The 18,912-nt window shown below is 41.2% G+C and overlaps 1 protein-coding gene across 1 annotated transcript in view; it reads right to left on the bottom strand.

Annotated features, from left to right (window-relative positions):
- Positions 1-8,470: 8,470 nt before the first annotated feature.
- Positions 8,471-18,912, bottom strand: part of LOC309601640 (ankycorbin-like) — a gene marked incomplete at its 3' end in the record, with an annotated part of 92,845 nt that continues 82,403 nt past the window's right edge. Inside the window, exons 9-18 of the mRNA XM_082334796.1 lie at positions 17,705-17,883; positions 16,993-17,021; positions 15,393-15,479; positions 14,657-14,743; positions 13,911-13,968; positions 13,442-13,560; positions 11,400-12,926; positions 10,457-10,606; positions 8,807-8,872; positions 8,471-8,548 (exon numbers count right to left, since the gene is read on the bottom strand). Coding sequence (XP_082190922.1) covers positions 8,471-8,548; positions 8,807-8,872; positions 10,457-10,606; positions 11,400-12,926; positions 13,442-13,560; positions 13,911-13,968; positions 14,657-14,743; positions 15,393-15,479; positions 16,993-17,021; positions 17,705-17,883 — 2,380 coding nt within the window. The remainder of the gene's footprint in view (positions 8,549-8,806; positions 8,873-10,456; positions 10,607-11,399; positions 12,927-13,441; positions 13,561-13,910; positions 13,969-14,656; positions 14,744-15,392; positions 15,480-16,992; positions 17,022-17,704; positions 17,884-18,912) is intronic.

The following is an 18,912-nucleotide window of genomic DNA, read 5'->3' on the forward strand; positions in this document are numbered from 1 at the left end:
TTCGAATGGCAGGATATGCTGTAACCACCACAGACCGACTGGTGGAAGCAAAGTCACTCCCTAAGGGCACATCTGCACAACGAGCTGAAATAATTGCCCTAGTGAGAGCGTTGGAGCTAGCCGAAGGGCTGCGAGTAAATATTTGGACGGATTCAAATTTGGACGGATATTTGGACGGGGTTGCCTTTGCTGTAGTCCATGCCCATGGAGCAATTTGGAACGAGGACTCTTAACTGCTCAAGGGAAAGGTATAAAACATGCTGATATAATTTTGCGACTTTTGGATGCTGTACAACTTCCATCAGCAGTGGCGATTATGCACTGCAAAGGGCATCAGAAAGGTAACACTGACAGGGAATTGGGAAATAAATTGGCTGATCACGAGGCAAGGCGAGCTGCGGAACAAGGTGAGGTATTAAGTATAATTCCTGAAAAATCTTTGCCACTACCTGAGACAAGCATATGATTTAGATCTTTGTGAAACCACCTCTGACGGTATCTTATGTGGACAACAGTCTCAATTATATGAACCATGCTTATTAGAACATTCTGTTAACAATTGCAGATGGATGATCCTGTCTCTTGATGTGTTTGAAATGTTTGTAGAAATTAATGCCAGACGTGTGTTTAGTGACTAATAACTCATCATCGGTAGTTGAAGAATATCACCTAATCACTCCCTTTATGTGTTCGCATATACAGAAGAACAAGTGGCAATGTTTTGGCTTAAATATAAGTCGTGCAAACATATCTCTGGAAAAATTAAACAAAATCTTGACCCAATAATAACTAAGGAAAAACTTATTGGACTGTCTAGTCAAATTAAAGATGATACCGCCCATCATTGGTGGGATATCTTTTGGGACACTCACCCTCTGCAGAGAAAACTTTGAATGTTCTAGCCCACCCACTCTTGATATTATTGGTGTTTGTTATTATACTAACAGTTATCAATTGCCTTTTGTGGTATAAGCTGAAGAAATTGGCTATGAGAGTTTGGGCCTTGAAAACTTAAGACCTTTGTAAAGAAATTTACAAAGTTTAAAGAAAAGGAGGGAATGAAAGGATTAAAGCCAAGATAGACAAAGCCACTGCATCAAAATGCCTCCTGAAAAGCCTAGGGGCAAGGAGTATATTTAAATATCTTAGTCACTTTTAACTAAACAAAAGAAAGGCCTTTGTGATTTAGGGAGTAGTTAGAATGGTTGTAAGATAAGGGGGCTCCAGGATAATCCCATCTCAGACAACTGGGCCTTGGGAGAACAAATGCATGGAAGATCACAAAAGAAGTCACAGAAGAATGACAACAGCAGCCTTGAAGGACACTGTTTACGTGATCCTCGGACTGAGTTTGCGCAGAAGCAAAGGTCAATCAGCGAACACAGTGAAGAAGACTACGAGCCTTCATCCGAAGACCCCCAAAGACCACCTGAAGACCACCACGGGAGACGACTGCGCATGCGGATCGGACATTTGCATATGTTAATAAGTTCCAGGAAACCTCATGTTTATGTAAATGATTTCTTGGAAATCCTGTGAATATGTAGGATTTTATAGTATATAATCTCTGAAAGTCCACCAAATTGGTGGAGCACTTATGGTGGAGAATCCCCAGTGCTGCCCAGCGCTGCAATGAAGGATACCTGCTTAATAGTAACTTCGTTGCTATTGAGTTTAATTTCAGGGACTCTGAATACTCCGTTTCTCCCTTGGGGAGATTCGGAGTGTGAGGAGAAGCATCCGTGAATTTTTGTATCATTATCACCTCTTGGTGTCCTCTTTGCTCAGACTTTACCTCTCTAAATCCATAAACAAGACATTCTAGTTTTAGAAATACACTCTCAGGGTCAGACCTACACTGAATATTTTCAAGCTGGATTTCCAACCCCACTGGGATTTGGGCTGTTTATGCTCAAGAGCTTTGCTTTGTGGGTATGTGAAAACCAGGGGCTTTTCTTATCACTCTGAAGGTCCAGAAGTAGGTTTTCAACATAAAGCTTTCAAGATATTTGGCTCAGACTAACCTAAGTCTTCCTATATATTGATGTATCTGCATTAGTTACTTTAACATGGTCTAACCAGTTGACATGATCACCAGGACCTTTCCCACCTGTAGTAAGTAACTTATAGCACTCTCATATAGTTTTACTTAAGATATTCAGTTTGGGTAAGGTCCTCATATGGAGGTAGGAGTTCAGTTGCATTTCCATCAGATGGATGAAATGACCACATCAGCCGCTTGTTCAAAGTGTAGCAGATTCCAGCTTGGTTTTTTGCAGACATGCTCTGGAAAAGGAGCAGGAAACCAGACACTGCTTGAAAGTCAGCAGGTATTTCAGTAGCAACCACTGGTGCTGGGCTGTTTGCATGTGCAAATTCCCACTGATGATGACTTTTCTGCCATTTGAGCTATTTTCACAAAAGCCTGCAAGTGACATCCATATGTAGTCTTTTGCTTTTTACGTGCCCCGTGCAAGGAGTAGCGCCTTCTCAGAGACTTTTAATCCCTGGTTCACACCACTTCCCTGGGCAGTCTGTTCCAGTGCCTAACCACTCTCTCCGCGAAGAAATTTTTCCTAATATCCAACCTAAACTTCCCCTGGCGCAGCTTGAGGCCATTTCCTCTCGTCCTATCACTTGTTATTTGGGAGAAGAGACCAACCCCCACCTCACTACAACCTCCTTTCAGGTAGTTGTAGAGAGCAATAAGGTCTCCCCTCAGCCTCCTCTTCTCCAGGCTAAACAACCCCAGCTCCTTCAGCCGCTCCTCATAGGACTTGTGCTCCAGACCCTTCACCAGCTTCCTTGCCCTTCTCTGGACATGCTCCAGCACCTCAATGTCCTTCTTGAAGTGAGGGGCCCAAAACTGAACACAGTACTCGAGGTGCGGCCTCACCAGAGCCGAGTACAGGGGCGCTATCACCTCCCTGGTCCTGCTGGCCACACTATTCCTGATACAAGCCAGGATGCCATTGGCCTTCTTGGCCACCTGGGCACATTGCTGACTCATATTCAGCCGGCTGTCGACCAACACCCCCAGGTCCTTTTCTTCCAGGCAGCTCTCCAGCCACTTCTCCCCCAGCCTGTAGCATTGCATGGGGTGGTTGTGACCCAAGTGCAGGTCACATTTACTCCATAAATGCTAGCAGAGTGCAGTGATTGATTTGCAGCACTAAGGGAGGCGTGAAGCCACTCCACCCAGTCAGGAGGACTGGGGGTTTTGCAGCAACACCAAACTGCAGTGTCTCTGTTTGAAAAACCAGACAGCCGTCCAAGGAGACAGACTCCTCTCAATATTTCATACACAGATCAATGCAGTCTAAAAATCAGAGGAGTGAGCATTTATGTTCAAAGCTGTTGCCGCGAACCGCAGCAGTGCAGACTGAGGGCTCTGGTGCTGGCTCCCAGGCTATGCCTGCCCATGCAGATGCCATGTGGGCAGCTCTGGGGCATGGAGGAGTGAGGCGCTGCACAGTTGTGGTTTGCACTGTGGAAACCTCACCTTGCAAGATGAAGGGCCACCTGCAAAGAGGAGCAGGCTGATCTGGAGACGTGCCAGGCAGTTATTTGCAAAAACTGCTGGTTGGCCTGGGCCAAACCCATGGCAGGGCCCATCCCAGTGTAATGACAGGGGTGGTCTCGTTCCAGCATCTGAGAATATTCCCAGCCGGTTTTATAGACGTAGCCTGATGAACCACCAAGAATGCATTTCTTCTCCCCATAGTTTTACAATAAGCTGTTTATCTCAATGCAGAGAGCTCTGTCTCTCTTAAACACTGCCATCAGCTAGTTGGAGACATTCGTGCTCCTAATAAACTGAACAGAGGCATGAAACAGGTCCCAGAGGAGCTGGGGGTAAACCCAGGCTGTTACCTTCTTGCAGCACAGGGGAGCACATCCCCTGCAAGCAACTGCTCTGCAGAGGTGACTAAGGGTCCTAGAAAGGCTCCAGAGAGGCACTGGCTGCATAGAGCTGCTCAAGGGCAGCTGGTGTAGCTGCATGTCCTCCTCTTCCCTGCTACAGCCCAGACTGGGTGATCATGCATGGCTTTAATTATGCAGATATTTGCAAGGGAACATACTGCCAGAGACCCATTAGCCAAAGCATCTGCAAAGGAAACTGCCAGCCATCAGTCAGATGGTGATGTGATTTCTTCACGTGGCAGCAAGGGCAGGAATTTTAAAAATGTTGTGGATACCACACAGCCACTCTCAGGCAGCACAGGGCTTCAGGGAGGTCGTGCTCCCAAACCCCCCCGCACATGTGTTGCGGGGGACGAGGCAGGAGCAGCACTACTGGGGAGCATGCTGCCTTCCCCTCAGGCATAGGGACCCCGCTACCCCTCCCACTGCGACCTTCCAGCTGGCACCCAGCTCTGCAACATCTGGCCAGCTGTGCTCACACCCAGCTGTGGCCCTGCCAGCTGCTGAATGCAGCACTGCTCTTTTGGGAGCTGCACTTTGAACAACGAGAGCCTAAAGGATCTATTTCTAGGAATGGGTCAGTCCAGACCTTTGTGCTTTGCGTCTTCACTCCCCACAATGTTTTCCAACTGCAAGGGAGGTTCAGAGGGGAAGGAATGCCAGGTTTAGCTCTCTGTCCCTCCCCTACTCTTTATCCAGCTCCCCCCTTGCTCCCCAGCCTCTTCTTATGGGGATGCCTCCTGGTGGGCAGCAAAGCATTTATGGAGAAGCAAATGCATCCAAACATTTTTGGACAGGGCTTCTGAGCATGCAGCCAGGTGGGGGACTGTTGCTGCTTTAGGACAGGGGATGCAAGAAGAGCACTGTGGGTCCGAGCCCAGCCATCACCGGGGAGTGTTTTGGCTAATCTGGAAGGGAAGAGTGACCACACTAGAGCAACAGCTTCCCAGACAAGCACATTTGCCTTCTGATGGGGTTGCCTCCCGAGAGCCACCAAGCACAGGGTACCACCTGCAGCACTGCTCCAGAGCAGGGTTAACAGCATACTGTGAGCATACAGGGCCTGGGGCAGGCAGACAGGAAAGGAAAACAAATGGCAATTCAGATGGGAGATACTAGGCAGCAGGCCCATTGCCTGTGATGGCACAAAAGCCATCAAAGATGATATGATCTGCCCTGCCAGGTGATCCCACCATGCACAGATTCTGCATATCAGTTTGTCAGCAGCCTTCTTCAAAGGAAACCCAGTACTGAGTAGTTTACAGAAATTTTCTACAAGAGGCTAAAGAGCTACTTGAGCCCCAGGATGTAACCAAAAGAGGTGCAATACCTGCCATTTGTGTGTTCTGCCATCAGATAGGAAGATATTATTAGCAAATAAGTTACTGAAAAACTAGTTTCTGAAATAAAACTCAGGAGAGGGAGAGATGATAAAAAAACAACAGGGCTGACTGTAACTATTGCTAAGGTTAAAGAGAAGTATACATATCCATATGCATATATATACACACACATATATATACTTTCACTGTGTGGAATGAAGTGCTAAGTGACAAAGAAAGAACCGCGGTTTTGAAAAATTGTGGGACCACCAATCTGTGTTACTGGTCTAAGGCAGTTTTAAACTTAGTTGGAATGCATCCAGTGGCAAATGGGAAATCTGCATTACCTCTAGCAGGATGTCCACGTGAGAAATGGCTCTGAACTTAGCAATCAGATAGAAGGCATAATTTGCAAAACTGGTTGCATGGGGTTTGGAGTGGATTCTATTCTACCTGACAGATCAAGAAAGTTAATAATCAAGTTGCAATTTCAGGGAGGAAAAGATGGTACATCCGACAGCTATCTAAACTGGAGATATAGAACATATTTGCACTACATTAAAATGGTGTAGTGAGATTTCCCTCAATACAAAAAGTAAATGAAGGCACAAAAAGAACAAAGATGAAAAAATCGGAAATAGTTTATTTGCCACATAAGGAAACTTCTTGTAAATTACATATAAAGAAACTTGCTATGATGTAGTGTATAATTTTCAATATTCCACAAAGATAATTGCAATAAATATACAAACCAAAACAAAGTAGACAACTAAATCCATCAGGCAACCTACAAAATGGTTCATCAAGTTTTATACTTTGCAGCATTAGCATGCTTAAAATCTTGTTCATTTTGAAGTGCTGCAGCAAAATTCTTTTCACATTTCTTTGGAGCATTTTTAAAACCATCTAACTATAAAATACTGTTCAAAATTAGCAGGCATTAGTTAAACCACCCAAGAAAAGTAACACCAAGGTCTAACTGATGCAAAGATGTGATTTTGGGTTTTGTTTTTAAAATCCATTTTAGTTTTGCCAGGGTTAGAAATTATCTAAATGCACTATGAGTCCAGTCAGCCTGAGGCACTGCTGACTCTTGTCATATTATGACTCTATGTAAACTTCATAGATTATATAGCTCTGGAGATTTCTCTAATAGAGACATATCCACTAACAGGAATAAAACAAATACCATAGTGAAGCTGCAAGCTAGTTAGAATGGTTGTACCCTCAAGTGCAGTGTGTTCTTAGAAACATTTTTCCATAGTTTCATACTATACCACATCAGACATTTTTATTTGACTTTTAAATTTAGAAGTGCTGATAAAGGCTTTACTGATGCCCCGGCCTCTAGAAACAACACGTAGAAATTTTTCACACCTTTTTCTGTTCTCTGTCTATCATTTCTACATTTATTGAAACAGCAGGGTGAATTGCATTTTACACTTCACTGCTCTGGACCACACTGACAGACAGGTCTATTATTCCATACAGATCTTTTTCATACTGAAAACACTTCACTATGCTTCACTATTACTGAATACTTGAGGGTATAAAAAGAAACTCTCTAAAACACTATTACCTAAAAATATCTGTTAATAAGCTTAATGCAAACATTATGTAGAAAAAATGGTATAGTTACAAAAAAAAAATCATTAGAAGGCAAATAAAAATATACTGAAGAGAAATTCTTTACAAAAGTGAGGTTAGGAAGTATGAGGCATTAACATTCACTGTAAACATCCTGTGTTCACTAGAATCCCTTGTCTAAAGTATATATTTTTCTGGTTTTGTTCCTGAGCTTCATGGCCAACACTTGCATAGATAGCTAAACCTATCATAAAGGGTTGTTTATATACAGACCTTTCTGTACTGCTTTGTACAGAACTTCAATAAACTAATGATTTTACATTTTGAAATAGTTTCATTCCACTATCAGGCAGTTCAAGGAAACTATGAAGCATGGTATGATTTTTGTGTACTCAGTGCATTGGATGGGTTGGGACAGCTACCTTATGGTGTGTTAATCTTAAATATTACATTAAGAAGTGTAGCTGTTTGATGTTCTGGCTTACCATAAATATTTACTTTTGCTCACTGCTGCAAGGCTCACTTCTGCTCTCCCAAAGTCTGCATATGGCAAAATGTCAGGAATCTGAGTGCTACAACATCAAGCAACTAAATTACTCCCCAGTAACAAGATGCAGCTTATAAACAGTATAGAAGACCTTATGGAGAATTTCACCTTTACCCAGGCAACATGAGTGCTTTCCTCCAGATTAACCTCCCTCTATTTGAGGAAACCAGAAAGTACTTTCAGGGTAAACATGTGTCCTGGTTTCAGCTGGGATAGAGTTAATTTTCTTCTTGGTAGCCGGTATGGGGCTGTGTTTTGGGTTTGGGATGAGAACAATGTCGATGATACACTGATGCTTTGGTTCTTGCTAAGTAGTGCTAAGCTCTCTCTAAATAGGTGCTAAGTGGCGCTCACACTGGTCAAGGACTTTTCAGCTTCCCCTGCTCTGCCGGGGGCACAAGAAGCTGGGAGGGGGCACAGCCAGGGGGAGTGCTGGCCCAGACTGGCCAAAGGGCTATTCCATACCATATGACGTCATGCTCAGTATATAAGCTGGGGGAAGAAGGAAGGGGGGACATTGGGCATGATGGCGTTTGTCTTCCCAAGTAACCATTACGCGTGATGGAGCCCTGCTTTCCTGGGGATGGCTGAACACCTGCCTGCTGATGGGAAGTAGTGAATGAATTCCTTGTTTTGTTTTGTTTGCGTGCACGGTTTTTGCTTTGCCTATTTAACTGTTCTAATTTATTTTACTTCAATTATTAAACTGTTCTTATCTCAACCCACGAGTTTCCTCCCTTTTACCCTTCTGATTCTCTCCCCATCCCACTGGTGGGGAGTGAGCAAGCAGCTGCGTGGTGCTTAGTTGCTGGCTGGGGTTAAACCACGACAACATGACATGGAGTGGCCTAAGTAAAAAGTCTGAAGAACACACTTGGATTTTGGATATGAAAAGCAGGCATGTGTTTAGTCACTGCACACACAAATGCACATGGGAAGTGGTAGAGACAGACAAACAAATCCACCTCACAAACAGCACAATAACACAAAAGCAGCAAATTGCCAATTTTAAATCTTATGTTAAGGCAAATCTAGATAAACACCCATAACAAGATTAATAAAAATGGGGAGTTTTCCTTAGCTTTTTTCTTTACTTTTTCTGTGATTGGCTTTTACACATCGATAAAATTTGTTTAAGCACTTTCTGGACATCTTCATCCATTTGACCCTAGACAAGGGGAGAAAGAAAAAAATATGATTGAATTCAAGCATCTCTCTACTCTTTAAAAAGTTTTACAAACTATTTTTGAGGTACAGTAATTACATCAATTTCCCAAAAGGAAGCAGTGTTAAATTTGTGCTTAAACAGTCATACCTTTTGGATAGGATGTCTTAGATAAAACATGCAAAGTTCTTACTAGATCTGCAGAAGAAACATCTTTCATTAAAATACCAACACTCTGTAACTGACAATATGCAACCATACCTGCACAGCATAGAGAAGATGCATCCTGTAAACTGAGACAATTTCCTGATGTTGTTTCTTTGTTTCCTAGAAAACAGTTAAGCAGAAAGTCGCGGAGCATTCAGAACTGTTGAATTCAGAACTCCCAACTAGATTTAGGGAGCTCTGGGGAATTACAAACCATAGTCTTACGCATGCATGGAAAACCAGCTCAGACAGTACTGTGCCACTAGCCATCCAAAACATAATTTTCTCGGAAGCGTAGTCCACAGAAATGCTGTAATTCTACCCATCCTAGTAAAAAAGCTGGTGAGATGACATCAGTTGTAAGAAGCGCTGAGCTGCAAAGATGTGGAAGGAGCACATACTCTACTTCTGAGCTTATCAGCAACCAGAATTGAGGAAAGCCAACAATATTCTGACAAATCAACTCTCAACTGCAACTGAGCTCTTCCCTGATTTCAGTGACCCATCTGTCAGCTAATGCCTTCCCAGGGAAGAAGAGGTGCTTACAAAGGTCTTAACCATGAAATCCTCAGCTAATTACTATACATTCAAACAAGGAAAGCCAACCTCCTTTTTCATGATCACAGACTGCCACATCCCAGAAGCCATCTTTCCAAATAAACGTGAAGCTGTTAGGAAAGCTAGCCTACCAAGAAGGAAAGAATGCTTCTGTCCTGTTTTAAATCCTACCCGCTTTCCTAATGTGTTGCATATCTTTGCACCTTACACTACTTTGCTGGTCCTTGAGCAGTGGGAGATGAAGGTTCCTTTTGGACTTGGTGGACTGGGATAAGAAACAGCTATGGGCCTTTACACTGACAGGATGCAGTGTTTAACTGTCTGCTTATTTATTTCTCCCCACTGCAAGGGAATTTTTCTGGCTCATATACATATTGACTCTTCTGTTTGTCTGCTGGGGAGGGTAGGAGAGCAGACACCAGGTAAGCCATTAAGGCTGGGGATTTTCTTTTCAGAGTTACTCCAGAGCTCTCAAAGGCCTCTGGTGGACAGTACCTTCTTTTCACCCTCTGCAGTGAATTAAAATGCTCTTTTGGACAGGCAAGCTCTTGGAAATAGCAATTATGGCTCAACCCAGCTTAGAAGACTGGACCTTTCATGCACGAACAAGTACAATCTTAAAAATCTTTAAGCACTTCAGAATTTCAGAGAATAAACTGTGCTCCCTTTAAACACATGGACTTGTTTGATTTGAAACTTCTCACCTTCAGTGACTATTTTCTTCCAAACAGTCAAACTTACTTATTTTAGCTTAAAAAACCAAAAAGACTTCAGCTGATGAATCAATCCACATGTTCCTGAGAAAACACACAAATCCACTGCACACTGTCCATATTTTTCACAAATCAGGGTCTCAGCAGCAGGTCTGGCCACTACATTCCACTACAAGTACAGGAACTTTGCTCCACTATTGATCTGAGGAAATATATTGGGGAAAACAGCTTTCTTTAGTTAGACTATTTCTGAGGAGCAATTTGTGACTTGCAGATTCCTAAATGTTTCAGACCATTATAGAATTTCTGGATGAAAATTCCTTTCCTTGTACTCATTGACTGTGCTCCATTTTAAATAAGGCACGATCAAGAATGGCACACACATCTTGGGAGAACTGGGAATAATGGTGGGTTTATGAATTATCACACTTACAGTCAGTTGGTTTTGCAACTGCTTCACTTGTTGTTGTAATGCCTCCAGCTGCTGGCTTTGTCTTTTGGGGGCACTGGTTGAGTAGGAAAGCTGAGAAAGGCTGTTCAATGCTTCTTTTAATTTGCTAACTTCCTTGGACATTTCATTGATCTAGGGAGGCAAAAAATAGGTTTTTATGAAAAGCTACAAGGCATACTGTATACTTGTGGGTCTCATCTTGGGGGTATTTGTAACTTAAATTTAAGAAGTGGGGAAAAACAAGATGTAAACTCAATGGACAAACAGAGACATCATGTAAGCGAAGGGTTACAATGCTTCTCTATCCCCCCTCCTATCCCAGTCAATTCAAAATGCATTCCTTGTTCTGAAAGCCAGCAATATTTACAAACAAGGATTGCATTTACCACCTTTACAGACACTGCTGCTGAACACAAGACAGAAACATACCAAACATAAGCCAGCTATTCACAGCCAGCAAAATACATAGCTTTTTATAAAGAAATTTGTAGTGACAGATATGGTAGTTGCAGAGTAAAAATAGTCAAGTCATGCTGAGGTTGAGATGATATAGTAAACTCAGAATAGTGAATTTTTGTTCCTTTCTGATATTTTGTTTTCTTGTCTCCTCTGGAATCTCTTCCTGCTGTAAATCCCACTTCTTTGACTTCAGTTGCCTGAATAGTGTGAACCCAACCTAAGAAGAACTTAAAAGAGGTAAAATGAAAGATCATGCATATCTCCACAGAGGAGGGAAACCAACTGTAAAGTCAAACATATTGAAAACTTCTTTGACTTTGATATCTGAATTTTTCGATGGGCAAATGCACTCAGAAGTTATCCCGCTCTGTGACACTTGACACAACATTGTCTATTAGGTCACCATTCAACATGTTTTGCAGTCTGAACTCATGTACTACCCCTTCCACTGTAGTGAATCACTAACCTTTTTATCTTTATCTTCTTCTAGTTTTGATGAGCTTTCAGAATATCTTTTCATTTCAAGAAGATCATCTTGAGCTTGATGGTACTTTTGGTGAAGACCAGCCACCTCCCATTCCTTTGCTTCAAGCAGAGTATGCATACCTTCCTTCTCTTCTTTCAAGTGCAAAACTTCATTTCTCAGTTGCATAGCATCTAAGGACACATTTTCCTTCTCTTTGATTACATCCTTCAGTTTGGATGACAAAACACTAACTTCACCCTCTAATGATGACTGGAGCTTTTCATATGTAGCCTTGGGGACCATTGCTTCATTAATTGCAGCTTTTTCTTCCAGTAATTCCTTCTGTAGGTTTCTTACTTCACTTTCCTTGTTGGTAAGCAGTGCTTTGAGCTCATTTATTTCTTCTTCCATTTCCTTCACAGTATTTCTGAGTGCATTCATCACTTGATGGTGTTCAGTAATTGGCAAAGAGTTTTGTTTCTGAGTGTCTAACAGTTGCTTTAGTTCTTCTGCTTCATCTAATACTTTTGTGTACTGGGATTTCATTTCTGATAACTCATTCTCTGCTTTGTATTTCAAAGAATTTGTTACCTGCATCAGTTTTTCATGTTCATCTCTAGGAATGTAGTCCGAAGCCATATCATCTAGAATTTTTCTCTTCCTATAGTCTTCAAGTTCTCTTTGTGCTTCTTTGTACAACTGAGACAATTCACTAAGTTGTCTGTTGAGCTCATCTATCATTCTGTGCATTGCATCTTTCATTTCTCCAGCTTCAGGACTAGATTCCAACTGTGTCTGATTTGTCAGCTTGTCCTGTAGCCTTTTAATTTCCTCTTGCCCTTCTTTGTACCTCTCAATCAACAATGCTTTCTCTTGATTAATGTTATCAATAACTGAACAATATGAATTCTTTATTTCCTCACACTCTTCCACAGACAATTTGCTTACCACTTTCTGCTCTCTTTCTTCAAACTTTTTCTGTAGCTCTCTCACTTTCTCTTTTTGTCTTTCACTTTCCTCCAATGCTCTCTTCAATTCTTGCTTAAGCATTTCAACTTCTTTACATGTAACCTTCAACCTACTCAGCTCAGAACTGGTTTCTTCACTTTCAGAGGAAACAAGACCCAGCTTCATTTGCCTTTGTACATTCAAAACCTCTTTCACAGCTTCCTCATACCTGTTTTGAGTTTCTTGGAACTTCAGGTTAAGATCAGAACCATTTTCTGAAATGTCTGTGCTATTTAAATGATCTGTTTCTGGGACTCTAGACTGGACCTGAGCTTCTATGTGCTTTCTTTTGGCTTCAGAATTCTCTAATTTCCTCTGCACATCCTTTAAGTCTTCCTGAAGGTACTTCATTTTTACTTCACTGGGGCTTGCCAACTTTTCTTGAATTTGGGTGGCATTTAATGTAGACTTCAGCTCCTGAGCTGAGAACTCACTTTGTCTATCTGTTGTTTGATCAAACTCTGTTTGGGTTGAATGATAAGATTCTATGGTTGAATCCACTTCTTTAGGTGTTCTTTCCTGTACAAAAAGAAACCCGAACAATTGCACAATAAAAACAAGTACATGATTATATTTTTTAGAATAGAGTAAGTGAGGAAATCTTGCCACATCCTACAGAGACAGACAATTAAAGCACCATGAAAAAAAAGTTTTTAGAAAAATTCAAAACCCAGCTTCTCCCATTTAGTCATCTACAGCGAGAGAAGGCAGTAAGTGCCAAACTCCTCTGAAAGTCTGGGCTGATCTCCATAAGCTAATAATCAAAGCTATGCAAATTAAAAGTCTGCTAACACAACTGTTAACAACATCTTTTAGAATGTGGTTATCATAATAAACAAAGTTATTCAGTAATTTATGGGAAAAGTGAGAAGATCAAAACACCGATTTAATCCTTTGGGGCAGAGTGTTTCCATGATCTTACCACCACCAAGCTCGTTAAATTATCTTCACAGCACATCTCTCTAAAATGGTAAGCAGCTCTTTGTTCTGCTAGCAGATTAACAGAGCACTAGAACAGCACAAAAATATGCCACCTGTAATTTGTCCTGTAGCTCCTTATTGTGCAATGTCAAAGAAGCGATTTTTGCTTGCATCAACAGAAGTAGATCTTGCTGGTCAGCTTCAGAACTTACATCTAATAAACTATCAGCACCTTTGAAGAAAAAAACAAGATTCAAAAGCTTTCAAAAAGATGAACTGCTAGCTAGTTAGTTATTCTAACCTTTCAAATTAAACAGTTTGCTCCCATGACCACTAAGTGTAGTGAGCAAGTGAACTGTTCCTAGAAACTGTTTCCCAAAAAAATGTGTTAGATCATCCAATAGAAGCAGGAGGTTTTGGTGGGGAGCTGCTAGTGAAATTACAAAACATTACTCCCAATACTTATTGTGTCTCACATTCTAAGCGGAAAGGCACAGAGGATTTCTGATCAGATTTCAACATTTCACACCACCTAAAACACCTAACCAAATATGAAAATAAGGATTAAGTGTTATTGCATACCTGTTGTGCTGTCACTCAGTCTGTCTTTATTATCTCGATGCAAGGAGCTGAATTTTTCCTGCTGAGACACCAAAAGAAAACACTTTCACAGAAAGCAGATGTAAAGTTGGACAGTTCACCAAAGACATAGACAGTATAGATCTTGCCGGATAAAGCCTGGCAAAGTGGGTTTCTTTTATTTCTGGGGTCTTGTTTAATTGTAGCACGTGGCCAGTATTTCAAGGTCTGCTAAAGGCATTCAAGTTCCATAGCCCAGTTCTCATTAAATGTTAATGAAACATGGGCAACTATCTCATAGATAGTTTGGAAGGCTGCAGCCCTTTTGATAAATAATTGCAATATATTGTGATGCATTAAAAAAAAAAATCTTCAATATCATAAGGTAAAGATCAGACAGAATACACACATCCATTTCCCTGATGTATTTGGTGAAAGGGTCTCTACTTTTTGCATTGCACAATGCCATGCACTTCACTGGTATTAGGTAATGAGCTCTCACAGCATTAATACTTTCATAACCATATTCCTAAATGCTTACTAATTTATGACTAATTCTATTTACATATTCAGTAAACATTAAAGTAATCCACACTTGCTTTATAAATTAATTACATTGAAACAGATTTGGATTCCTTTTTGTTCCTAAAACTCAGCTAATTAATTCACAGGAGACTCTGCAGTCAGCAAACTAGATTATTAAGGGACTTTCCTTCCCCAAGCTTAATAAGAACAGAAAACTTTGATACCTTGCACATTTGGTCAGCAAAGAAAGCCTGCTCTTTTCCAGTCATGGGAGTTGAAGTTGATGAGTGTGGAGAGAACGAATCACTAAGCTGTAAAAGATTTTATATAAATATGTATGTATACATACATGTACGTATACCTCTCTAACACATGCCCATATACACACACACACACACACACACTAAAGAGTACTTTTCCCTGCACTAATATAAGTCACAACTCTAGGTTAGTTTCAAAGAGCAGATCTAATTATTCAGTGCTCTTCTGAGTCAGTATTACATATGCAGTATAGCTGCTATACAGGTAACATTCCTGTTTAACATTAAATCTAACTGTTAAACTGCATTTTGATACTATATAAATCTATTTAACTATTTTATTTTCATATGCATATATGCATATAATAATGTGTACATATATATGTATATTTAAAATATACATAATTATTTACTTATGGAAGTCGGCAAAACCAGAAGACCTTCAACTTTAGATGGAAGAAGCAACTGTACAGTAAAATTTGTACAGCTGTATCTTAGATCATGCTATATTTCAAGCAATTTTCTTAGTCAACCTAACCAACGTGTTTTCATGGTGTCATCCTAATGTCAGGAAAAGCACTCATGGCAAGACAGGCATATAAAATAACATTGACAGAACAAATCCAGCCCACATCATTCACATAATGCTCAAAATGCTTTTCACCCCCTAAAAGCATCTCAAAATTGGTATTTTCTTTACCTGAATAGGACTGAGAGGAGGAGGTGGGGCTTTGCGTTTTTTTGGAGTTCCACTTCTTTCTGAACTTAATTTAGAGCCTTGATCATGCTGAAAGTTTCACCGGCCAGAAAAGGTAGGTTTGTTAGTTTGGTTAGTAAAGTCCGAGCAAGTTGTTTTATAAAAAAAAAAAAAAAACAACAACCCACATTAATATCAACTTTAGCAGCTCATGCAGTGCCTTATCATTTTTTTTTCTATGTATGTAAAGACTACATCTCTACTTACACAAAGATATTAAACATGCCTGACAATAAGAATCTGCCCCCTTGTAATCCATGCTTTGGTGAAAACAAACAAGTTTTAGTGAAAAAGCAGAAGCTGACAATAGGTTTAGCACCAGTGATCTTAAATACTTCCATTCATACATAGTCCAGTCATGTAATTCTTAACAACTACCATCTTTCCTCTCCATCAGCTTCTGCCTGAGCTCCCTGAAAAACCCACCTCTCCACTCAGAGAAGGAATGAACCAATGCATTGCACCCTCATCCACTTTCCAGCCACCAGCAGGTCTACAAGATACTTGCACTCCAAGATATCATGATACTAAATAAAAAAATGTAAGAAACTTATTTAATTGCCTAAACCTGCTGAGATTCTCACAGGTGGGGGTCTCCAGTAAGATGTAACCAGGTATAACCTTGTCATGGTTTTGGCTGGGAGAGAGTTAATTTTCTTCCTAGTAGCTGGTATAGTACTGTGTTTTGGATTTAGGATGAGAATAATGTTGATGACACACTGATGTTTTAGTTGTTGCTAAGTAATGCTTATACTAGTCAAGGACTTTTCAGCTTCCCATGCTCTGCCAGGTGCACAAGAAGCTGGGAGGGGGCCCAGCCAGGACAGCTGACCCAGACTGGCCAAAGGGCTATTCCATACCATATGATGTCATGCTCAGTATATAAACTGGGGGGAGTGGGCCAGGGGGTAGTGATTGCTGCTCATGGATGGGCTGGGTATCAGTCAGTGTGTGGTAAGCAATTGCATTGTGCATCACTTGTTTTGTATATTCTTTTATTATTATTTTCTTCTGCTGTCCTATTAAACTGTCTTTATCTTAGCCCATGGGTTTTACTTCTTTTTTTGATTCTCCCCATCCCACTGGGGTAAGGGGGGGAGGGTGAGTGAGCAGCTGCGTGGTGCTTATTTGCTGGCTAGGGTTAAACTATGACAAACCTTTAATTATGTGTTTTGGAAACAGAGAACTTTTCTAGATCATCTTCTCTACAGTTTGAAGAGATAGGGAGTCCAAGAGCCAAGATCCTGCATTACACATGAGAAAAGTGGATTATCTTCTTGGCACACGTGTGCATACACATACATCCTTCCTTCCTTTTCTCACTGAGGGTGCTGGCTGCTATTACAGAGAGAAGCTAAGTCTAAAAGTGATGTTCCTGAAACACGTTTCTTAAGCAACAAAAACCTTTCACGTTACAGAGTAGTCGATGGCAGTACATCTCACAGTGACATTTACTAGTGCTTCTAGTCATGTCAATTACTGTTTTTTCTTAAGTTACAAGCCTATATAGCCCGAGTATTTTTAAAACTAAAAGGACAAATACCTGCTTTGCTTTTGTCGGTGACTTTGTATCTGTGAAGCAAAAAAGAAATGGAATTAAGAACAGCTATCAAAGAAAAAGTTATTTGCCATTCCTAACCCATCTCTCAGCTCTACTTCCCACACCATAAATGCCTTGTTTGTTTTTTAATTCCTGTCTGAAATCTGAGAAACATGCTTTAATTTCCAAATTCCATTTGAACCATATCCTTTCTCTGCCGCTTTTAGCGTTTCATACTGAGATAAAATTCGAAGGGTTGTGACAATTATTATTCTACTATAGTCTCACACCATTCTTGCACATTAGCTTCCTACTTTAGAAATCCATCTTAGTTTGACCATAAAGCCCTCTGTCTGCACTAGTTCCTTCTCCAACCCCTCTACTGAGGAGCTATATGTTCCACTTACTCTTTCACATAATAAAAGAGAATCTATTCCAAACTGTATGCAAGACTTCATGATGCTGCTACATCAGCTTACCTTTTCTTTCTCCAAAACATCTGTTTTTGCCCTGCTCAGTGCTTTATCCCATGCTAATTATTACCATCTATGGCAAAGACCACATTTTCCTGCTTTTGGGAAGCCTCAGCCAGACCATCTTGAAGATGGCTTTTGAAATTTTTCAGGCTACCTCATGAAGTAAATTTGTTCATTGCTAAACATACATGTAGCCAATTCAAGAAGTGACAAACTGCAGATCGTCATCTCTTACATACCCACATCCTGAGGTAACTTTGATGATAGGAGGTTCTGGATCCCTGTATTCTTGGAGAGCTTGGAGTAATGCAGGGCATTCTGTTCAAAGACATCTACTAAACTGACATCTGCACCTTTCCTAAGGAAGGCTTCCACCATGTTAAGGCTACCAGCTTCACAAGCCATCATCAAAGCAGTTCTGGACAAAACAAATGCAGAGTAAGTGTCAAGACTGTACTCTTTAAGCAGCAGCTCATTTTTTCAGGAAAAAAGTGTGACAGTTATTGCGCAATAAAGTCTAAGATTTTATTAATGTGTATTGACACATACATGTAACTGTTGTTTCTCCTTACAAACACCTGTCTGCCCCTCCCCCTCTTCCCCATACTCCCCAGCTGGACATTCTGCAAAGATCTGGCTTGCTTTGCACATGTCTCCAAACGTTTCTAAAAACGGGTTCCCGACTTTAAGAGGAGACTCATAGATAGAAATGGCTGCAGGATTAAGTCAGACTATCAAATCTCACTGCCACACTCCAATTACAGCTCTGCAAGTGGTAGTACAACAAAGGAAACTTTGTGGTTGGTGTCTACTACAAGTCACCCGATCAAGAAGAGAAGGTTGATGAAGAGTTCTTTCTTCAACTGCAGGAAACATCATGCTTGCAGGCCCTGATCCTGATAGGGGACTTCAACCACCTGGACATCTGCTGGAAAAGTGGCACAGTGAACTGCAAGCAGTCCAGGAAACTACTGGAGTGCGTTGAGGACAAGTTCCTAGTACAGGTGATGGAGAGCCCAACCAGAGGAGAGGCACTGCTGGATCTGTTGCTCACTAATATGGAAGAACTTATCGGAGAGTTCAAGACTGGAGGTAGCCCAAGCTGCAGTGATCATGCCCTGGTAGAATTCTCAATCTTGAGGGGTACAAGACAGGTAAAAAGTAGAGTCAGGACCCTAAACTTCAGAAAGGCAAACTTTTGGCTGTTTAGGGTGCTAGTGCGTGGGATCCCTTGGGAAACTGCCCTCAGAGGCAAAGGAGCGAATGAGAGCTGGGAGATACTTAAAGACAATTTTCTTAGGGCATGAGAGCTCTCAATCCTGACGTGCAAGAAGTTGGGCAGGGGAGGCAGGACCTCTTAGCCAAGCTAAAACGCAAAACCAAAATGCATAGGCAGTGGAGGCAGGGATATACATCCTGGGGAGATAATAAGGATATGGCCTGAGAG

The sequence above is a fragment of the Platalea leucorodia genome (assembly GCF_965183815.1).
Source record: "Platalea leucorodia genome assembly, chromosome: W".
Lineage (NCBI taxonomy): Eukaryota > Metazoa > Chordata > Aves > Pelecaniformes > Threskiornithidae > Platalea > Platalea leucorodia.